Consider the following 21,977-nt stretch of genomic DNA (forward strand, 5'->3'; position numbering starts at 1 on the left):
AAAACATATTCAATCACAATGTTGTGTTAATGTTAAGCATAACTGAATTACCGGTATGTGTGTGAAGGGGATGATTATATACAATGCCTTACACAGCAGAAATGTATTCATTTTCTGTACAAGAGATTACACGAATGGTTAAACATAATAGTCCCCATCATGAAGTTGCACAATGCCTAATGTCATAGAAAATCCAAAAGCTACTTCCAAACTGCTGACCGTTTGAAAGTGAGTTTTGCTGTAGTTTAGTTCGAGAAGGAGGGCCTGCGGGCTATTCTTACCACATTGTATGTATTCAGTCCTGGCGCATCAAAACCAGACGACAAACCGCGCTTGTCAAACATGTAAAAGTTAAATAGCTGGCCATCTTGGGCCTCCAGGGACACCGAGGCGGTTCTGACCCGTAGGACGCAGGGGTACTCCTTCTCAAACACCACCATGAACACCCGCTCAACCAGGAAGTTCAGTTTAATGGTCCTGTATTTCTCAGGGATCAGCTCCTCAATCTGGGGCCCAAACTGCTGCATGACGAGAACTCCGTCCGGTCCGGCCTTGATCTCGTAGAAGGTGATGTTGCTGTACGTGAAGAAGCCAACGTAGGACTCTGGGTTAGGGGGAGCGCTGAGGACCTTCTTGGCCTCCCTGAAGGCCTTCTCCATGGCCGGGATGATGTGGCTGTAAGCCTTCGCCACCACGTCCTGACTCTGCGACCTACCGCCGGCCATGAGCACCACCAGGCCCAGCTTCAGCCGAGGCACCAGGGAGAAGGTGGCCGAGTATCCATCCAGATCGCCGTCCTTGCGTACCACCTCGTAGCCGAGCTGCTCGTTGACCTCCCACGGCGTCCCGGTCCGGTTGGCAAAGTAGTCCTTGTCGCACCTGAACAGAGGTGTGAGCATGATCTTGAGGGTGTCTGGCTCTAGGATTTTGCGGTGGTAGGCGCCCAGCAGCACCATGGCGAGCTTGGCCAGGTCGGCGGCTGTGGAGAACATCTGCCCAGAAGGCCTGTACCAGCCCAGATCGTAGAGCGGGGCGGGCTGGCCATTGGAGTACACCCCTACAGCCATTTGACTCTGGAGCCCCGGGGTGTGGTCGAACCCGGTGTCCTCCATCCCAAGCCTGTCCAGGATGTTGTCTGTGATCCAGCGCTGGTAGTCGATGCCAACCACCCTCTCAGCCATTACATGGGCCAGCAGGGAGAAGGCCAGGTTGCTGTAGTGACACCTAGAAAGAAGGACGATACAGAGAGCAAAGATTAAATGTTTCTGAAAGGTCCATTGATAAAAAACAAATGTTTCATATCCTGCAAATGCAACTAAAATATATAACAGCAAAATTAACAACCAGATAGCAAAAAAAAAATATATATACCATTTTCTTAATATTAAAATAAAATCATCTTACTTGGTGCCTGGGTCTGCCACTAAAACATCATCTTGGAGCAGATTAATGGCAGATTGGGTTTTTCCTTTCCAAAGCAGATTAGTGGCTCTAAGTCTTCTGGGTAGACCTAGGATTAGCCCCATGAAATAATGTTAATAATATGCTAATAATAAATACATTTATTAATAAGAATAATAATAAGAATAAGAATGACAACAAAGCAAATGTAATACTCCGATTTAGGCGGCACTGTGATTGCACTGTGTGAAAACTAAAATGTTTGAATTTTAAAGTTTTGCTCTGTTGAGTTGATTCCAGCTTCTCTTCACTGCCAGAAGGAATGTATTATTTCTGGCAATATTACGAATAGAATAAATACATTTTCTGACTGGGACCATGATCTGAATACATCTTGGATGCTTTTTGATACATGATGTATCCAGCAAATTGGGATTCCAATTTCACTCCCATTTCACGCTGTCCTCAACTAATTTGTTATAATTCCATTTATACCTCAGAAAGTTTCTAAAGACATCACTTACCAATTTCTATCGTACTGGGAAATGGGGGAGTGTGTTGGGGCTTTTGTGACTTGACTGTCTGTTTAATTTCTGTGCAGCTTCCAGCGCTACACAGGATGACATCTGGGACTTAAAGGGCATATACTGCACAGTGAGACCTCTCGTTTTGACTTAGGCGAGAAGGAAGAATCATTATAACAGAAGTAGAACCAGCACCGAAATAATTGGCGACTAAATCCACATGTCCGTTTCTTTTCATCTCAGCTGTTTGTCATTTATGTGAAAATATTGAGTAAAATACTGAATATTAAGCAACAGCAGGGATGCGAAGATACTGTTACAGGCATCTGGTGTCGGGTCTGATAAAATGGTCAATATACAGAACTATCACAAAAATGCTCAGATATCTAAACCAGATACCCGTTTACCATGGTTTTTGTTGCTACTCAGTGCAAGTTATGTTTATGTTCTACTTTTTGGAACTGGAAAATGAAAAGGTTTTGTGTTATATCTGGGTTTTTTTTGTACTTTTTTTTTTCCTTCAAACTCTTCATTAATGTTTCACTTAATAAAACAATTACTGCAACAAAAAAAATGAACACACAGGGTCTTAAAATTCAGTGGTTTGAATATCATTGTGGCTGAAATTTTCAGCACTTGTGTCGGTACTCGGAAAAAATGGGATTGGTGCACCCCTAGTGGAAACTAAAATAATATAAGAAATAGAAAATATATATATCGATAAAAAAAAGAAAGTTCAAAATTGACATTCACATTGTTGACAAAGGGCAGTGGACATAATTCATCGATGATTGCTACTCGAGCTACTCGCGGCGCTGCCTTGCTCAAGGGCGCCGAGAGCAGAGCCACCTGAGAGCTGGCTGGCCATCCTGCGCAGGGTGACGGAGGAGGATCGGATCTGGACCTCGCCGCTGTCCAGGAAGATCAGCCCGTCCGTCACGTACTTGAGCTCCGAGTCGCGCATCTTTCCCAGCGGGTTCTTGATGGTGAAGTTGTCCACGTACTTCTCCAGAGGGTCGTCCAGCGAGCCGATCTTCCCGTCTTCCCAGAGCCGGTAGAGCATCAGCGTGGGGAAGATCTTGGAGAGGCTGGCGATCCTGAAGGATAAAGGTGGATGGAAATACGAAGGGCAAGATTTTGTTTTCCGTCCACGCTTCTCTACAGCCTCATCTTCTCAAATCATGCATTTCTGTTATTGAAAGAGTTGTTATCAAAAACAACTTGATTAAAAGACAGAAAATGTTTTGAATTGAAATTTGAAAAGGGATATCAATAAAATCCCATTTTCATTACCCGGTTATTGGCTTGAAAAAAAAAAAGTGCCGCTTCAGATGGAAGTCGCAGTCCTTCATTGGAATCCAAAAGAATAAAAAGAGTCATTTTTATTATTTTATACTTTTATACGACTTAGAGGCAAAACAAGGTTACGCTTTGGATTGTCCAGCGCGGACCGCGTTTGCCGAGCTCTGGCAGGCTCAGTTTTTTTCCCGCCATTAATGGAAAGTAGACTTCCAGACGAGTCCGTAGCTGTAAACCCTGTCATGCCACAGTAGCTGGTTGGGAAGTGGGCGTACCACAACTCCAAAGTCGGCGACTTTTTTGACAAAAGTAAATGGGCATGACTACATTCAAACGGGTCCCTGGACCTCTCACACCAAGATATCTGAATGAAATCGAGCTCATTAGAACTGCAAGAGTCTCACCTTTGCCCAATGCATTCATGTGTAATGAAATATGACCTGGACCTTTCTGTATAAAATGACCTATTGTGACCTCTAGATTAATCACAGCCTCATGAAACTCTAGACCTGAGAATTTAGACACGTAGACCATTCAGAAAATGTATGGGATGCCCAGGTTCATTGAAGATAAGTGGGTTTTGTCTGAGCCATTCTCAGAAAATAGTTACCCAATCGTCAAAATCTCGTCCCGATTTTCAAAAGTTATTTATACGAAGTTATTTAATCACAGCATTATATATTCTAAAGCCGTTTTTAAGGTCATTAGGTCTTGAGGTGGCCTTTTGGGGGGATTTTTGACCCTTCCCCCCCATTCTCGAGTGGTCAAAAATAGTAAGAAAGTGTGCCAAGCTGTGTAATTAATGGCACCAACCCACACCTTGGTGCAGTAACCAATCACACATAACTGAGCATGGGAATGGCCCTCATTAGGCATGAGTATAATGTTTAAAGCCCCTAAACACTCACAATATCCATAATTTCCAGGCGCAAGAAAGGAACGTTTATAATTGTTAATGGTTAAACAGCTTTTAAATTCTTATTCCTGAATTGTACCTTATACAGGCTATATCACAGTAGAACCGTTGGTATAAGGTTAATGATGGTTACGTTGAGGTATGGGTTTGCTGTGGTGTCGGCATACTGTAATGGACCAAAGTGACCAACAGTGAAATGCTAATGATTTAGAGACACCCCAATGTGCAAAGTAGATATTAAGATACTTATAAATACATGGGGACAAGTGGAAAAAACACAATCAAATCACCCCTTTTCATTTCTGCTATTCTCAACATATACAGTAAAATACACAATTGGAGTCAATACAATTACAAACATAATGACGAAACAATATTATATGATCGACTTAACTGAATTAGCCCTAGGTTGACGCAAAAGAAAGATTTATTTTAGTGCCAATCCCTCTGTTGAAAAGATGCGTAACACTTGATGCGCAACACTTGATTATGGCTAATGCTTAAGGCACATGGAACGCTTCCCAGAAGTTATGAAGGTCCGCCTGCTCGATGCAGGAAAAAACTCGGAAGTTCCGTTCATTTTGAGGCAGTCCCTCGGAAGGAACGCACCACCAAAGCGGTTTGTACCGCCACGGCACTGTAAGTAAGTAACAACGACTTAAAAATCAATTCTGTCAATCATAATTGAGTATTAACATTGGACTATTCAAATACTGACACGTGTATATTATCTACCATTAAATGTTGATCAAATAAATGAACCAAAGACATGAAAAAAAATACATTAAAAATAAACCTCGATGCCCCGCATTTAGCCATTCAATAGACTCAGTGGAACAGGAATCAATTATTCCTGTTCCAAACCTAAGTCTGAAATGAACCATCACTTCTTATTTTGCCGTGAAAATGTCACATTTACTTGAGTGATTTCAGTTCGTCCTTATGGACCATTCTGAGCGACGTGGACGGAGGTAATGGTGGAAAATCTGCACTTTTCCTGTAATTTTCCACCGTTGATAGATGGTGTTATTAGTTGGGAGGACATCCAGTCTTTTTGAATTCTATATGTGTAATCTTCATTGGAGAATTATACAGGACCGTCAGAAAAGCTGATGGACGGAAGATGAAGACGTCAGTGATCAGCCCACGTCACAACATTATCAGAATGTGAATTGGTTGATACATAGGTGGATGCTTACTGCTTACTTTTGAGGTTTATTGACACCCTTTACTGTTCACGTTTTATGTTTGTTTGTTTTTTTATTTTGTTTTTCGTCCATTTACTTTTTTTTTTTTGTTTTGTCATTAGCTGTATTGTATATTATCATCTTAGGTTCAGCTTTCTGGTGCACTGCTAGCTTTATGTCATTAGTTATGGTAGACAGTATCTATCTATCTATCTATCTATCTATCTATCTATCTATCTATCTATCTATCTATCTATCTGTCTATCTATCTATCTATCTATCTATCTATCTATCTATCTATCTATCTATCTGTCTATCTGTCTGTCTGTCTGTCTGTCTGTACAGGAGTGAGTTATATGATTGCCAGATCGCGTTCTTGCATGATTTTATATGTTGAGGTTGGTTTGCATCGCTGTAGTGTTGAGCGTCATTGGCCCTCCGCAGCCACCGTAGTGTTAGTCGTTGTCTTGTGTTCCGAAAGGTAAGGAGGGCACCGTGGCACTGAAGACATTTAGTTGAAACCATTAGTATCACTGCGCGTGTGCGTGTTATATCCTTATGCAGCATGCCTGTTGCAAGTATGATTATGTGAAGGATTGGGACCATTTCTGTCAATTTGATGTTGAAACAATGTTTATGCTAACTGTTAATTGTGTGGTATGGGCGAGCTAGCTCAACTGAGCACTGCTAAACAGGGTAAAAGTTGTGGGGTGGCTGTCCAATCAGTAACTTGTACTTGAAAGAGGAAGCTGAAGTTTATTTTATTTTTGTATTTGATTTACGAGTCACGAAGTGATTGAGTTGTTGCGTTTGTTCCGAAAGCCAATAAATGAAGGAAGTTTGCTCTGCCTCAACCGCCATTGGGAATCCTGTTCCCTGTCTCTCCTCCTGGCCCTGGTACACTTCACCGAACACAACGCAGAGACCTTGCTGGGGCTCACCGCCGGAAAGATAGGGTTACAATTCTATCTATGGGTCTATCTAGTCATCTATCTATCCATCTATCTATCTATCCGCATATCTATCCATCTATCTAAAAGGCGTGAACAGCATCAATACAGGACTGCTTCAAAAGACGGCGCCACTCACCGGTAGATGGTGTACTCGTTGGGTGTTCCCGAAAGAGGGTCGCTCCCGTTCCTCTTCCCGAAGTTTCCCGTCCACAGCACGGTGTCGTTGAAGACCACAATGGCGGACAGCGAGGGCAGGCTGAGAGGGTGGACACTCTGACGCAGCAGCGCATCCACCTGCACGAGGACAAGGATGCTCGAATGAAGCCAGGCTGGATAAATGTCTTGATGCTATCAGGTTGTTTTCACATAAGCATTCCGGGCCAGCAGGGGGCGATAATGTTCTAAAACTTTGTGTCAAACGCCACAGAAGAACATTCGGTGCGTGCGGCGTCTTGAGCTCCTTCATAAAATTCAGACTCAAGACTGTATGGACTCTGTTCCTGAAGTTGGAGAGACTGTTAAAGGTTTAATGGAGACCAACCTAACAGGCGTTGTTTTACTTCCACCACATTAATACACGGAAAAATTTGTTTTGAAGAATCTCCACCCTGGAAGGCCTTTTCCAAAAAGCTTCATTCCCAGTTCCTAAAACACATGTCTCCGTGTGGCCGGGAGGCAAAAACGCAGAGAAAATACTATGGTTTCAAAAATATCTGTATACGCGTGAACGAGGCCTTAAGCACTTAATTAACCAATTATAATAAAGGCAAACGTGTAAAAAGAAGTCGTAGTCATTCAAAACCAAAAGCACTGTCATAGTGTGTCCTCTAACATGCAATTGGTGTGAGGAATGAAACTGATGTAGTTCAAAACGACCAAATATCTGGATTTTTGAGAAGCTTGTGAGGCATCGTGTGATATTTTTGCTTTTGTCCTCCGCTTCAAATCCGCACTCGCCCAGAGAGGGGGCCTTTATCCTTTGCCCCATGGATAATTGTGATCAGACACAAAGCAAAGGCAAATTGCAAAACTTTATGACCCTGTGTGCACTGGCACATCATTAGCGCAATATCTTTTGAGAATTGAAAGGGGGCAGACAGCAGTTAGAAGTGATGTGCAATTTGTAGTGTTATCAGATGGCTGCAATACATTCTTTGTGAATTTGCCCATCTTAAATTAAATTTGATCATCGTAAATGTAAAGTATGTATAATGTTGAATGACTTAATAAGTTTGGTAAAGAGCGACTCTTTAGAACATTTTTGAATTCCTCAACATTTTGGCTTTTGGAATTTGAGACGAGTAAACTAAATAAAAAAACAAGAACATTTCTGCCAACATTTAAATAATAATTTTATATTGTTTGATGCATGTTAATGTCACAATTCTTTCCGTCCCTTTTGTAAAAAGAAAAACAAAGATCGTATCTCAACGCGTCTCCTCCGTTTTCCAGAGAAAGTAACACATTAAAACAGAATGTTGATTGTTGACACCCACACAGAGAGAGGGGGGAGGGAGGACAGTGAACTGTGATTTCCGACGGCAAAAGGCAATTTATGCTTACACCCTCTGGCGAGCACTAAGTCACTGTTGTTGTCGCCTTGTTTGTGGTCGAGCAGTGAATGCAAACAACCAACGGCGGTCGTCCCCGAGGCCCAAACACATCCTTTCATTCAAATACAAGAGGCACTTTCCCATCAACTGTGCCCTTAATCTCCTTCTGTCATCTGTGGCCGCGTTGGGTGTTGGGGATTAGGACTCGCGTGCGTCTCACCTTCTCCAGAGCTTCTTTCAGGCTGGGGATCGGGTGCTCCAGAGGCAGCGGCTCCGGAAAGCGAGGACACATCCTTTCGGTTTTGGCGTTACGGCCCATTTCCTCATCTGGCGGAATGATTGAAAGAGAGAGGAGGTGAGAGGAAGGCACGGAGAGCAGAAGGAGTATTTCGGGACAGCCCATTAAACGTGCGCCTGATCTTTGATGGGATCGCGCGCACACGGTGTGTGACCCAAAGGCAGAGAGGGGGGCATACGATTGACTCACTCCGAGATTCACTAATTCTCGCAGCTGCTCGATGAACCCAGGTAACCTCAAAAGGGACAACTTTGATTTGGGTTTTGATATATATATATATATATATATATTCTGAGAGTCTTTTATACCCCTTAATAGATTAAGGGACATAAAGACTCTCTGGACCTATTCTCAGACTTTCTATGATATAAATTCAATGCCGATAAGCACCGTGTGGCAGTTTTGGTTACCACACACAAGTGGCATTTTCAGGGCCATCCGGCACAGAGATTGGGTGGTTGTAAACACCAGTTTATTGTAGAGAGGAGGCTCGGTGGAATTAGCCCAGGAGCAGATATGACAGGGCTCCTATCCTGAGTGTGTGTAGGGATGGGGGTTTTACCTGCTGCTTGTTAGACCAACCAACGAGCAACAGGAATGCAGCCACTCTGATCCCAAACACCTAGATCTAGGTCAGGTGGGGCTGCTCAAAACCAGACCATCCCCACACCACACACCGACACCGCAGCAAAGATGTATTTGCCAGAAAATCCAAGCCATGGCCACAAGAGAGTGAAACATCAACTTTGCTTGTTGACAGTGAAAGATCAACAAGGGTTTCAAGGGTTTGTTCTCAAAACAAATCTTCAAAGTAACAAAACATTTAAGGCAGCAATACCGTAAATAAAACCAGCAATAAAAATCAAATGTATTGTAAAAAATAAAAATAAAAATAATAATTAATTGTGTTACTGATAGACTTTAATAATTTACTGGTCATATAAAGGCAACCGCCCACAAAAAGAAACACAAGATTAGTATTTTATAATAAAAATTATCATTTGTTTAGTGAATAACCCAAATCAGGTTCTCAGAGAGCACATCATGACATACTGATGAGTCGTAATAATAAATAATAATACATTCTATTGTATAAGTGTAAGGGTAAAATGTAAGATGTTACAGCTGGCTACTGAATATACCTACACTATACTTGAGTATGTAGTGAGTCACTAAATTGCTTGTAGCATTTAAGACTTAAGAAAAGGAAATAGCGTGCAAAATTTAAAAGATAGAATAGCGTACTTTTTTTTTAAATTTACCTGCTAAAATGTCCATCAAACTTAAAAAAGAAAAAAAGATCTTTCAAAAGCATTTTTTTCCACTTTTAAACCCTTGTGTTGTGCAACTCAAGCAATACATCTCACATTATTCATTAAATGAACAATTTTGTTGATTTTTACATAATTTCACAAGACTCTACGATGCTCATCCAATATTAAAATAACATTGATTCAGAGCCAAACTGTATAACTCTACTGGAAGAGAGTGGATCTGCATTGGCTGGATCCGCTGTGACACATTTAGAGCAGAACGGCGCTGGTGAATATGCTGAAGTCCGTCTTTAGAACAGTAGCTAATCCTTCGCTCGCTGCTTGTAAAAGCAAGTGGCGGTAATTGGATTTCAGATTTCCACAGGCCGTCACTGCAAGGAAGGAGTTCATCCCATTGCCTGGTTTACAACTTTTTATGGCGATAACAGAATATTGAACTGTCCTCCGATGATCAACAATATATCGGCAATACAAAAAAAACTTCAACCTGAAAAACTGGCATTGTGTTCACTGGCCTGATAAACAAATTAAAAAAAAAGTCCCATAGACACTTTTGAGGGCGTCACCCACCAAATGTAATACCAGATTGTGTTCCACAATACTTTATTTTAGTAATTCAAAGACTCATGATTAACACGTAATTTATCATTGCATCTCTCTTTGCATTCTCCTCATTTTCCTCATGAATATTGGATAACCACCAATATTGGATTGGGTTAATTAAAAGCAGTGTTTAACCAAATTTCTTGCCTGTTCCCCCGATCTAATTAAGATCTTTCACATGACAAGTAATGTTTTATTATGATACGGGACTTTTGGGACTTCGTTTTGCACTAAGTTTAATGAATAGAAAAACGTTTGTACATGCCGTTCCCTCTATGGGGCTGAAAACTGCATGACACTTCCTTATAGCTAATGCCAGACCATTGATCCAAGAAAAAACTTGAACCCGAAAAACTCAGATGTTCGATTCATTTTGAGGTACTGACTCAATGGGAACGATTCACCAAAAAGGTTTGAACTGCCTGACACTATAAATGAAAACAATAATACCAATACTAATACTATTGTTACTAATAATAATACTATATATGATAAGTTAAATTTTAACGTGAACTCAGTTGACTCAATAGAAAAATGTATTTGAATGCCTTCTAATGATTTCAAAAGTTATGACGACCAATCCGCACGATCCAAGAAAGAACTTGAACCTGAAAACTTGACTGAATTATTATTTTTTTTGACTCATTTTGAGGTATTGACTCAAAAGGAACAAATCACTCGCATGCCTTACCCTCATACACATCCTTATAGGTAATACTTTAGGAAGTTATGATGACCAGAGCGCTCGATCCAAGAAAGAACCCCAAAAAATAGACAAAAAAATAAAGTTTGATTTGACGGTTTGAACTCCCCGATATCCTCGATACATAACAAAGTAATAAGAACTCTCCATTTAAAAAAAGTTATTAAATATATATATATATATATATATATATATATATATATATATATATATATATATATATATATATATATATATTTGAAATGAAGTCAGAGCCCTGGATGTTTTGGGTGTTTTTTCGGGGGATATATTTGGGGTTACACCTGGCAGGAGCTTGGGCAGCTGGTACTGCCAGAGGAAGCATCCCGTCATCACCAACGACAGCAGGAGGAAGAAGACCAGGCCCAGCTGCGTCCATTTCACCTTCATCTTCTTCGTCTTAGGCGGAGCCTCTAACTTCACAGCAGCAACGGGAGCTGCAGCGGCAGGAGGCAGCTGCGGAATACAAACAGTACACACACAATACACGCAACATACATGAATAGTCGTAGTAGCGTAATAGGAATGCCTTTAGGACTCTGGGGGGAACTAGCAATTAATGAAGGTGCCTTTAGGGCCCAGGGGAAGGCTTTATAAGGACAACAGAAGCCAGCGCTCTCTCACTCTCTCTCTCTCTCTGCTGGTCTACAGAGAAAGGAAGTGCAGTGGGGTGTAAAAGCAGCATATGGGGCAGCAAACATTTGTTCGTGGGCTCGGGTGATGAGCTGCAGTCCCGGTAGGCCAACCTTTGCGGTATGGTCGAAATGGAATTGCCTCAATCAGGTTATTAAACAATGTTTTAATCATTGATGTGGTTTTTATTGTTAATTGTTTTTATTTTATCAGGGCTTCCAGTCCTTAACTGGTGGACTAATGATGCAAACCCCGAGTGGGAGTTTTGATTGTAAGTTACGTACACAAATATGTCTGTAACTGTGATAACACTGAACTTGTCAAACTATGTGATCTGCAGTGTGTTTTCTTTTCCCCCTTTTTAGTATCAGGAACGGGGACATTAAGACTTTCGTCTTAATAATGAAGTCGCTAATTTGAGTCGCTAATTTAGCAAATTTCTAGAAAAACATTGTTTACTTTTAAAAGATGTCTATATTTCTATAGAATTGTAGGATATTGCAATTTTGACACTGTTTTTTTTACCATTTTGAAAGTTGTTTAGCAAAACCGCCTTGGTTAATTCTGTTAATTTATGTTTTGTATTTATCTAAATTGGGCATTGTGCAATATTTCAGGCCGGCACTGGGCAATTTTGGAATTATTTTATCCATTATTCCTGGTGTGAAATTGTATACACTTTGAGTTTTTTAACGTTTGCAGTGATTATATTCATTTTGTTCTCCACTGAGTGTGTTGGATCTTTAAATATATTTGTCGTTTAATTTCTTCTTGTTTATTGCTGCTTTTTATCTCCAGTGGTATTTCCAGTACCTGGTTTATTGCACAATTGTAATACTGCTACTGTGTAACATAGACCCATTTGATTGCCCTTCTTAGGGTCTTTGTTTTCTATTGGTTGGGAATCAATTTTATACCTTTTGAGCCACCGGCCTCCCATCCTGTCCCGTTTACCCGTCTTTGTGGTGAATCAAATTAAGAAGTAAATAATATTTTATATAACATCGGCACTATACTTAATTCTGCTCACTACAGTAGTTCAGAAACAGTTGTGCCAGATGGGACAGAGTTGAAGAATTTTGAAATCCAAACTCTCCAAACCCACATAAGAAAGCAAAGAAACAAAGGTACACACTGGCAGATGAGGGGGCGTGGTAAAGCAACGTCTCCGGGTGACGGCGCTGGCTTCTTCCCGCCGCGATGCAGCTGAACCAGGTCCGCCGATCAGCCTCATTAGCACTGATAGATCGGACCCGGCTGGAAGGCTTTCTTATGTGAGACGTGTTGCTGACCAGATCAAGAGGCACCCGTACCGGGAAGATTAATCCAACATTGTTAAGTCCACAGTCCCGTGGGTATTCTTTTCTGTTGGACCTAGTGGACTTTGCAACCCGGTACCCCGAGGCAGAGCCATTGCGCAGAATTACGGCCAAAAGTGTGGCGCAGGCAGTGTTTCAGGTTGTCTCCTGAGTCGGGACTCCGAAGGAAATGCTGACCGACCAGGACACTTCTTCTGTCACATACACTTCGGGAGCTTTACGAGCTGATGGGCGTCTGCTCACTTTGGACCAGCATGGACAATCCCCGGACCGATGGCCTTGTGACATGGTTCAAGAAGACACTGAAGAACATGGTTCTTAGGTTTTGCACAACGTAATTGGGATAAATGATCGAACCCTCTGTTGTTTACTGTGCGGGAGGTGCCTCAGGCCTCCATAGGATTTTCTCCCTTTGCACTCCTTTTCGGCAGGAGACCCCGGGGGGGTGCTTGACCTAATTAAGAAGGGAGGAAGGGTCTAGCACCAGTAAGAAAGAAGTTCAGAACATTATGGGCCTGCAAGCAAAGCTACACATGCTCGGTGTTTGTTATGGGAGTATTGGCCGCAGGCTCAGGAACGTTTGCGCTGGTTATACGACAGAGACACTCGACTCAATCAATTTGCACCAGGAGGCAAGGTGGAAGTGTTGCTCCCTACGTCCAGCTCTTAATTACTTGGCAAGTGGCAAGGGTCCTTCGTGGTCACACGGTGGGTGAGGGGAAGTTCAGTTTCCACTAACCATCTCTCGCCCCGACTGGTGTAGTCCCATCTTGCTGGTAGGTAAGCCCGATGGTTTGGTCCGCTTCTGTGTAGGCTACCGAAAATTGAACTCGGTGTCAAATTCGATGCATATCCAATGCCTTGTTGACAAACTCCTTGGTTCTGTTCGGCACAACTAGATTCCAGTGTTGCGTATGCCTAGCTTTTTTCTCCCTTTCTGCTTAGCAGACCAACGCGTCGGACAGAGGGCTCGGGGCAGTGTTGTCCCAGCAGGTGGACGCCGCCGACCGGCCGGTGCTGTCCGTCATCCAGAAGCTCTCCGAGCGGGAGTCCAGCAACAGCACCGTCGAGAAGGAGTGCCTCGCCATCATGTGGGCAGTCTGCGCCCTCCCACCTCCCGGGGCGCCCTTACGCCCTCTGTTCAGACCACTCCCCTCTGCAGTGGCTCCACCTCATGAAGGATACCAATGCGTGGATCAGTCGTCGGTACCTGGCGCTGATTACCGCTGATCGGACCTGGCTGGAAGAGCTTTCTTATGTGTTGTTTTGTCTTGCAGTGGGAATCATGTGGCGCAGGAAACGTGTCCCTGCGGACCAGGTCACGTGTCGGCACCTCACTGCCCGAAAGTCTCAGTCTCCCTCCCTGAACCCGTGGGTAGTTTCCCTCACACACACACACACTCATAGTAGGCTAGAAACAGTCAACAAAATACATTTCCAAGCATTTTTTTCCCCCAAACACACAGAAACACACACGCGCGCACACACACACACACACACACACACACACACACACACACACACACACACACACACACACACACACACACACACACACACATCCAAGATGGCGCCGTGAATGGCAGCCTTTGTGAATTGGTGCACACTGTTTTGCATCGTTTTTGTGTTAATGTAGATTTTTTTTGCGGTCGTATATGGATTGTTTTATCGCGATTTGTATATTTGTGTGTGTGTGTGTGTGTGTGTGTGTGTGTGTGTGTGTATTTTTTTTTGGGGGGGGGCTATTAACATTAACATTTTTATTTAATGAAAAAAAAATGACTTAACTTTTTATTCTTTTATTCTTTTTTTTGTACATTTTTTCATAGCTTTATTTATATATTTTTTATTTATATATATTTTTTGTTTTAATGTCTGCGAACCGAACCTCATCAAAACGAATTCCTATTGTATGTGTAAATGTACATGGCGAATAAAACTGATGATTCTGACACACACACACACACACACACACACACACACACACACACACACACACACACACAGACGTACAGGTGTTTTATAGTCATACAGAAAATACTTTAAAAACAAGACTAGTGAAGGTTTTCAATTAAGACCAGCAATATAGCATTTTTGAACCATGACAGTAAATCAGGAGATTCATATAAAAATGATCATGAGGATGGGTATTGAGGTGTGTTGTATCCTTTTAAACCAAACACACACACATACACACACACACACACACACACACACACACACACACACACACACACACACACACACACACACACACACACACACACACACACACACACACACACACACACACACACACACACACACACACACACACACACACACACACATACTGTATAGTCATAGTAAGTTAGAAACAGTCATGCCAAATGGGACTTCCAAACATTTCCAAACTTCTCCAAAGACACCGTTTGGGACAAAGAAACAATCCTCCACAGCACAGCCTGACCAGACCATAAACTCTGCTGCATCTTGATGTTATAAGTGTTATCGCAGCCCCAGAATACTCACCACCTGATGTCAATGCTCGACAGGCAGGGCGAGGAATGCACGGGATTATCACTTAGTACAAGATTTCTCTCACACAAAATCAAACTTCAAGGCCTCCGCTCGGCATTGGTGGCGTGTTGCCGGCGCGCTACAGATGTCCGGGCGTCAGCGGCGGCGACTCGTTCCCCATGAATGTTTTTTTGACGGGAAGACCCCGGACGTGGCCCATCGTCTCACCGCTCTCACCGACTGCGCTGTAATCCTGGGCCGTCGCTGCTTTCTGTCGCTCACAATTCAATTTCCTCTCACTCAGCCACAGGGGCCGTGTGACATCATAATCCCCAGATTTACTGCAGCGAGGCCCATCTGCGAGCGGGAGTGGAAATCTTAATCTCTAATCCCTGTGAATCAATTCACTTCGGTGGTGTTTGGCCCTCTGCAGCGCTATCGGCGAGACTCCTGACCTGACAAACATGTCACCCCCCGAGACGCCATCATCCGAGTCACATGAAAGATTGGAAACGTCAGGAAGGAATTGGACAATAAACAAATTGCACAATAATAAAAAAGAAAGGGTGGAATTTGAATCTTTTGTGGTTGAGGTGAGCTGGGTAGCTTGGAGGAGTTTAAGCCACAACCAAGGACAAACGCAGGGTAAACTTCTACCCTCTACCTGTCAACCCAATCAAATGTCAAGTAGCCTAAAAACTGCTAAAATAAAACTGTGAAGTTGTTGTTTTGAATAGTTAACACACACCTCAATGTAAACAATATATCCATTGATTTACAATGTACTTAACTTAGCACCAACTTTAAGGTTCAGTTTTAATACTACACTGCACCTTTCAGCAAACAAATGCAACTCTTGCAATGCAATTGCTTTACATAAAATAGGCAGACTACAATAATGGCAATTAAGAAAATAACGCAAGAAAAGAAATACATAAAAATAGCAAACAGCAAAACAAATATATTCATAATTCATCATTAAATTAAAACACAGGAAATATAGATAGAAATAAAATACACCCCAGATGACGAAACCACTCTTATGTAAAAGCCAGGCATAAAAAGTCAGGATTATTTTTAAAGATGTCAACTGGCGCAATACCTAGGCCCTCAGAGGGTTGAGTTTAGGTTTAAGGGTTCGGCGTGGTCAGGGTCAGTGAAAGCATATGGAACGATGGTTACCGAAGTGAAACGTATCCAAACATCTATTTTCTCGGAAGTCCCCAGTGTGCAGAGCCGTTGATACTACAGGAAGTTAAGTGTTAAGACAACTTGTGTTTGACACCTTTCTATCATAGCCAGCATTAACTTTTTCACCAATTTGTGCCGCAGTGCACGTCCAACACATCAACTTCGAGAACTGACTGTTCATCCGAGCTGACAGGTGCCATTGGTGGCAGTGGTTTTAATGTTGTGGCTGATCTGTGTGTTTTCGTCAAATAAAACAATATCGCTTGTGCTGATATTGCAGCAGACGTAAAAACGACATCCTTGAGTACTCCCAGTGAGCATCAGCAGCTCAAGTATCCCTCCATAACAAAACCAACGTAATGTACTTTTCCACTTTGGAAACGTCCTTCTAACATTTAACCTCTTTGCACACCCACTTAGCGCAGCCTGGAGTATCTGCTTCGAAACATTTTTAGCGGATCGACGGAGGATTTGAAGGTCAGACGATGATATGATGCAGAGTGGGATCAAATAGCGGATAAAGTGAGAGTGTGCTTAGAAAAATTGCGCGAAAAGCAGCAACGGAGCGCTAACCCCAACCCAAGCTGGTAATTTGGATTAAGCATCGAACCTTCTAGCGTGATAGGTAGCGGCGGAGCGGGGAAATGTCGACATAGTTCGGTGTAATGGTGTGAGCATTCACCCAGCGGCGGACACAGGGTGTGGGAGCCCGCTTGCATAACTGAACGAACGCCACAGCTGGCACGTCGCACTGAAGTCAGGAGACACACACACACACACACACACACACACACACACACACACAAAATATACACACTTGCAATCCCACACATAAATTGAGAATAAACTCCCACCCACACCTAGAAACACCTGCAGACTCAACAAGACACTTGAGAAAAAAACATTCATCATTCATTCCGTGCACGTTTCACACAAGTGAGACGAGATAAGGTACGTTAAGATAAATTGAGAAACGTTAAGATCAGATAAGTCAAATCAAGTCAAGAGAAAGTAGATTAAGAAAATGTACGGCAGTCACAATAAGGCGTTGTACTAGATTGTAAAGAGGTCTTTTATTTAAATTTCCAACAGAAAATGTCAGACTTTGTACATGAAATATGTCTAAATGATAAATGTTTGAGAAAATGAAAAAAAACAATCAGATGAGATAAAAGGATGCTTTATTAATCTCCTTGGGCGGAAATTTGGGCATTACAGCAGCTCGGTAAGGGAACATGGTGCAGGGATAAAGTCAATCACAGAAAGTAGGAACATGTACACCAAGTTAACAATACAAATAAACACAAATAAAAATAAGTGATAAAGTTCAGACAACAATACAAATAACTCCACAATACCTGTGGAAATTTTGAAAAGTGAAAACTGTGGTTAAATTATTATTTTAATTATGTATTTTCTAATTTTTAGTACCTTAAAATATAAATATTTGGCGCAAACACTGGATTCAATGTGTCTGCACTAAGTCAGTGGTTGTCAGCGTGTAATGTGGGGACCCCCGGGGCTCCTTCAAAGGGTTACCAGAGGGGTCCCCAGCAAAATGATTGATAATTAAACTTCACCATGAGAAAACTCACGCATTGCTCTCTCCCAAACTATGGTAACTCCGGTAATTTCCAAGAATGAAGATCATCTCAGATTTTCTATGACTGCGAATGCGTATTAAATTGAGGGTTCTTTATTTTTAAAAGTTGATAATTACTACACTAAGGTATGCGGGGCTATTTGTCCACATCCATTGCGCCATCTGCAGACATAGGTGTACTGCACTGTACCTGTGGCAGAACTCCGTCCACCGAAGCCTCCCTGAGCACTTTACTCCCCGTCTTCCCCATCGCTCCGAACACACACTGAGGAATCAATAAGACAAACAAACAGAGAGGAAGCTGTCAGCTACACTGGTATTTGTTGTGGCACACTTTGTTGACACACCAGAGGGATTACACTCCTCCTAACACGACTACTAATATGATTTTAGCCAGAATGTTGTCGGTGAATGTGGTGAATGTCAATGTTTATCCTCAGTTCTAAAAAATGGGTTGTTCATTGATTCATACAGAATAAAGGCGACCGGAGGAGAGAAAGGAATCACTCCTTTGCAGGAATGTTACAGCAATAAGGTTATTTTCTCAGAAAGAAACATAACAATAAATATACCATAAATAATCACAAATATAACAGAAAATCGACAGGGACAGCGAGACAGACAGACACACAGATAGTCAGATAGACAGATACAGAGATCGACAGACAAACCTAGGAAAATAATAATAATAATAATAATAATAATAATAATAATAATAATAATTATAACAATAATAATAATAATAAATACAGCTGCATGCAACAATACACAGGGTCCATTTTTGTCGTGTTAGTGACGAATTACATTTTGATGCGTTGGGGTCTTTCTGTAACTAATTACAATTTCAAGGGCTCTACTTTTCCGACACGTTCCTCGTACATGAACGCATTCTTTTATTCCCACAGTTGGGTGGACTTGGTTCGAAATTGTCACAAGTTTCTGTGCTGGTTTTTATGCGTCTACGTTTTTTCGATGGGTTACGATCCCATGAAACCCTAAAACGGTCGACGTTTTCACGTGATTATTTACAATTTTCAGGATACAATTTTTCCGATTCGTTCCGAGAATATGAACGGACTCGCAGAGTTTGTATCTTACTGCTTTCGCAAAATCCGGCAAAGTAAGGAGGCCCACAACGCCACGTCTAACACGGGGTTATATCGGAATAAAATGTCTTAATTTCCAAAAAGACCAAAGGTATGAAATATCAGTCGAACAGCACCACACCGGACGCAAATAAAAATTCAGAACCACAACCTGCACAATTACAGCAAATTGGAAGAGGAAGTCACAAAGTGTCCTATTCTAAAACGAGGCGACCCCCCTACAGTCCAGGGGCCAGATTCACATTGTATTTCTGTTTGTTGTTTTTAATCACAGAGGCCAAATTATTAGCAGCAAGTCCTGCTCCATAATTAAATCCATCTAACCGAACACAACAACAGTCCGTTATCGTCCGTCAACAACAGTCATGCCGCTATCGCATTGTTATCGCGAAAATAAACCTCCAGCTCCCCTCACTGCGCTAAACCTGTACTGAAAATGTCCCTTTTCAAATCTAGCTGATTGAGAACAAACATGATTGTCTTGTCTTGGTGGGGTTTTAAGGCACGAGTGCTGTCGACACCGGAGCTATACAATGAAAAATGATTGCGCCATAGCCCCCGGCGGTAATTTCCGTTGATTTCCGTTGATGCCAAATTGGAATTCAGTCATGAGAGGTTGATGTACTCGTCTCGCACAAGATTTCGAACGTTATAAGCATCCATTATTCAAATCAACATATAAAATCATCTTGTTACAGAGAGAAAGAAAGCACAAGAGGGCGCAGGCAGGCCAAGAGCATTATTCTGAATTATAACGAGCACGAGAGACACACACACGCGCGCAAAGAGACGACCACACACACACACACACACACACACACACACACACACACACACACACACACACACACACACAAACTGTTGCCAAGTAGCAGCGATGCTTTGTGTTTTTGTTGTTCTTTCACCACATTCCATGGGATCGGAGGCCCCACGGCTGACAGAGAAATGCTTCACCTTTAATTTGTAAACAGCATTTTCTCAGGTTGCATTCCCACCACTGCTAGAGCCATTGCAATATAACCTTTATGAAATGAAACAATTCATTGGCACAGATTCAACCAATGACCTTCTAGCGTCAACTGTATAAATATCTGAATAAAAAGAAAGCTGACTGATTGAAATCTAAATTAATCCCATTGCCAACGTAATTGCAACATTTCTTATATAAATATAAATATAAATATGTATTTAACTTTTCTTTACATGAAAGTTCTGAATTGCGGGCTCCTATATTACATGAGAATTCGGGATTCAAATTATGTTCCATACAATAAGAAAGGATTCTTCATGTCAAATTAATGAAATAATTGTTTTTATTCACTACGATAACTTCGCGGCATGTTGTCTTTATGTCCAACTGCTTTTGAAGCAGAAATAATTTTGATCCATTTCACTAAGAATTATTAATTTATTCGTTATAACTGGATGGTGAATACATGGAATGGAAATAGGGGAAAAATCAAATTTATTGATCAAAACATCATTACTGTAAATAGAAAAATAATGATGAAGGATTGACAAATTCAGGACTAAGGATTGTAACATTCTACGTTGATTGATTATTTAGGCTCAGCTTGCAGAGCCACTTCTGTCAGACAACTCCATTACACCAAACGCTTCCACGCCCGTGTTACGTCGCCCTGTGTGAGCAACCAGTCCTCTCTACGTGCTTCGCTGCTGTGTTGCTGTGCTCTCTCCACCTCCCCTGCATCCACCTGTTGGGCTCTATCTACTCTTCTATCCAATGGGGGGATTCAAGCTCATTACTCCAATATTTCTAGCTCACTAAGTACTGCATGCCTGTGGTTGCTTTACACCTCACCGGGAATGATGAGCAGTGGAGCCCAGACGCACCGAACTCAAACGACGCAAAATAAATCATTTAAAATGTGATTCAAAGAGTTGTCAGAACGACGGTTGTTAGTTCTGGCAGCCAGAAAGGAGGTGTTAAGGTCACAGAATGCTCTGTTAATGTCTTAACATTAATTGCAGGTGGCAATGCACGGGGTCCAGGTGAGTCGCAGCACTTGCACCAATGGCAATAATGGGATCAATTGAAGACAAAACTAAGACAAAATTGTTGTGTAAGAAATACAGGGAAAGATTTTTTTGAAAGAGTAATTGTAAGTATGACCATCGAATTCATTGCAGATCAGCCATTGCTAACCCCGTGTAAAAAAAAAAAAAAAAAAGGTTTTGGACCGAATTCAAAATGGCTGAAAATCTGTCATTACGCAAACGGGCGCCAAATGAGATATCGCCATTGAAAGTGGTACTATTGCCATAGCGCTACCAATTGACCAGAGTACGCCAGATCTTTCAGTGCCTCAGTTATGCCCTGCACATACCTTCCAAATAGGATGATGATAGCACAATGCGTTGACGGGGGCCGTAAAAGAGGTCTATTGGATAAATTGTATTCGGGGCAGTTCAGACATGCTGTGGTCCAATTTTGGTGAACATTGGACCAAATCTGTCATAGGAAGTAGAAAAAACATTTTTTTGGACAAAATGATTAATTGAAAGTCCGTCATATCCTGCACATATCTACCAAATTGGATGATGATCGCATAATGCGCTGATGAGCTATGGCAGATCATGTAAAATAGGCCCCACCCAGACATCTTTTGTAAACTTTCAAAATTTACTGTGGCCGAACTATGAGGCGCAGAAAAAGTCAATTGGATATATTGTATTTGCGGCATTCCAGACAGGCCATCAATTTTGGTGAACATTGGGACCACATTTGTAGAAGGAATTATGAGAAAAAATGTTTTGGACAAAATTCAAAATGGCGGAAAATCTTTCACGACGCAAATGGACGACACTGAGTGTAATAGACTGAGCATGACCCAAAGAATCCACGGATGCAAGATTTTGTTTCTACGATCAGCGGC

The 21,977-nt window shown here is 41.9% G+C and overlaps 1 protein-coding gene across 1 annotated transcript; it reads right to left on the reverse strand.

The window, feature by feature from the left end:
- Positions 1-245: 245 nt before the first annotated feature.
- lactbl1b (lactamase, beta-like 1b) lies at positions 246-18,224 on the reverse strand (the record flags this gene model as incomplete). The annotated part of the gene is made up of 7 exons (XM_080000005.1): positions 246-1,224; positions 1,405-1,510; positions 2,775-3,022; positions 6,417-6,574; positions 8,054-8,160; positions 11,014-11,185; positions 18,165-18,224. The coding sequence occupies 7 exons, from the start codon at positions 18,222-18,224 to the stop codon at positions 246-248; spliced, it is 1,830 nt and encodes a 609-aa protein (XP_079856131.1).
- Positions 18,225-21,977: the final 3,753 nt, after the last annotated feature.

This window comes from Zeus faber, assembly GCF_960531495.2.
Source record: "Zeus faber genome assembly, chromosome: 5".
NCBI classification, from domain to species: domain Eukaryota; kingdom Metazoa; phylum Chordata; class Actinopteri; order Zeiformes; family Zeidae; genus Zeus; species Zeus faber.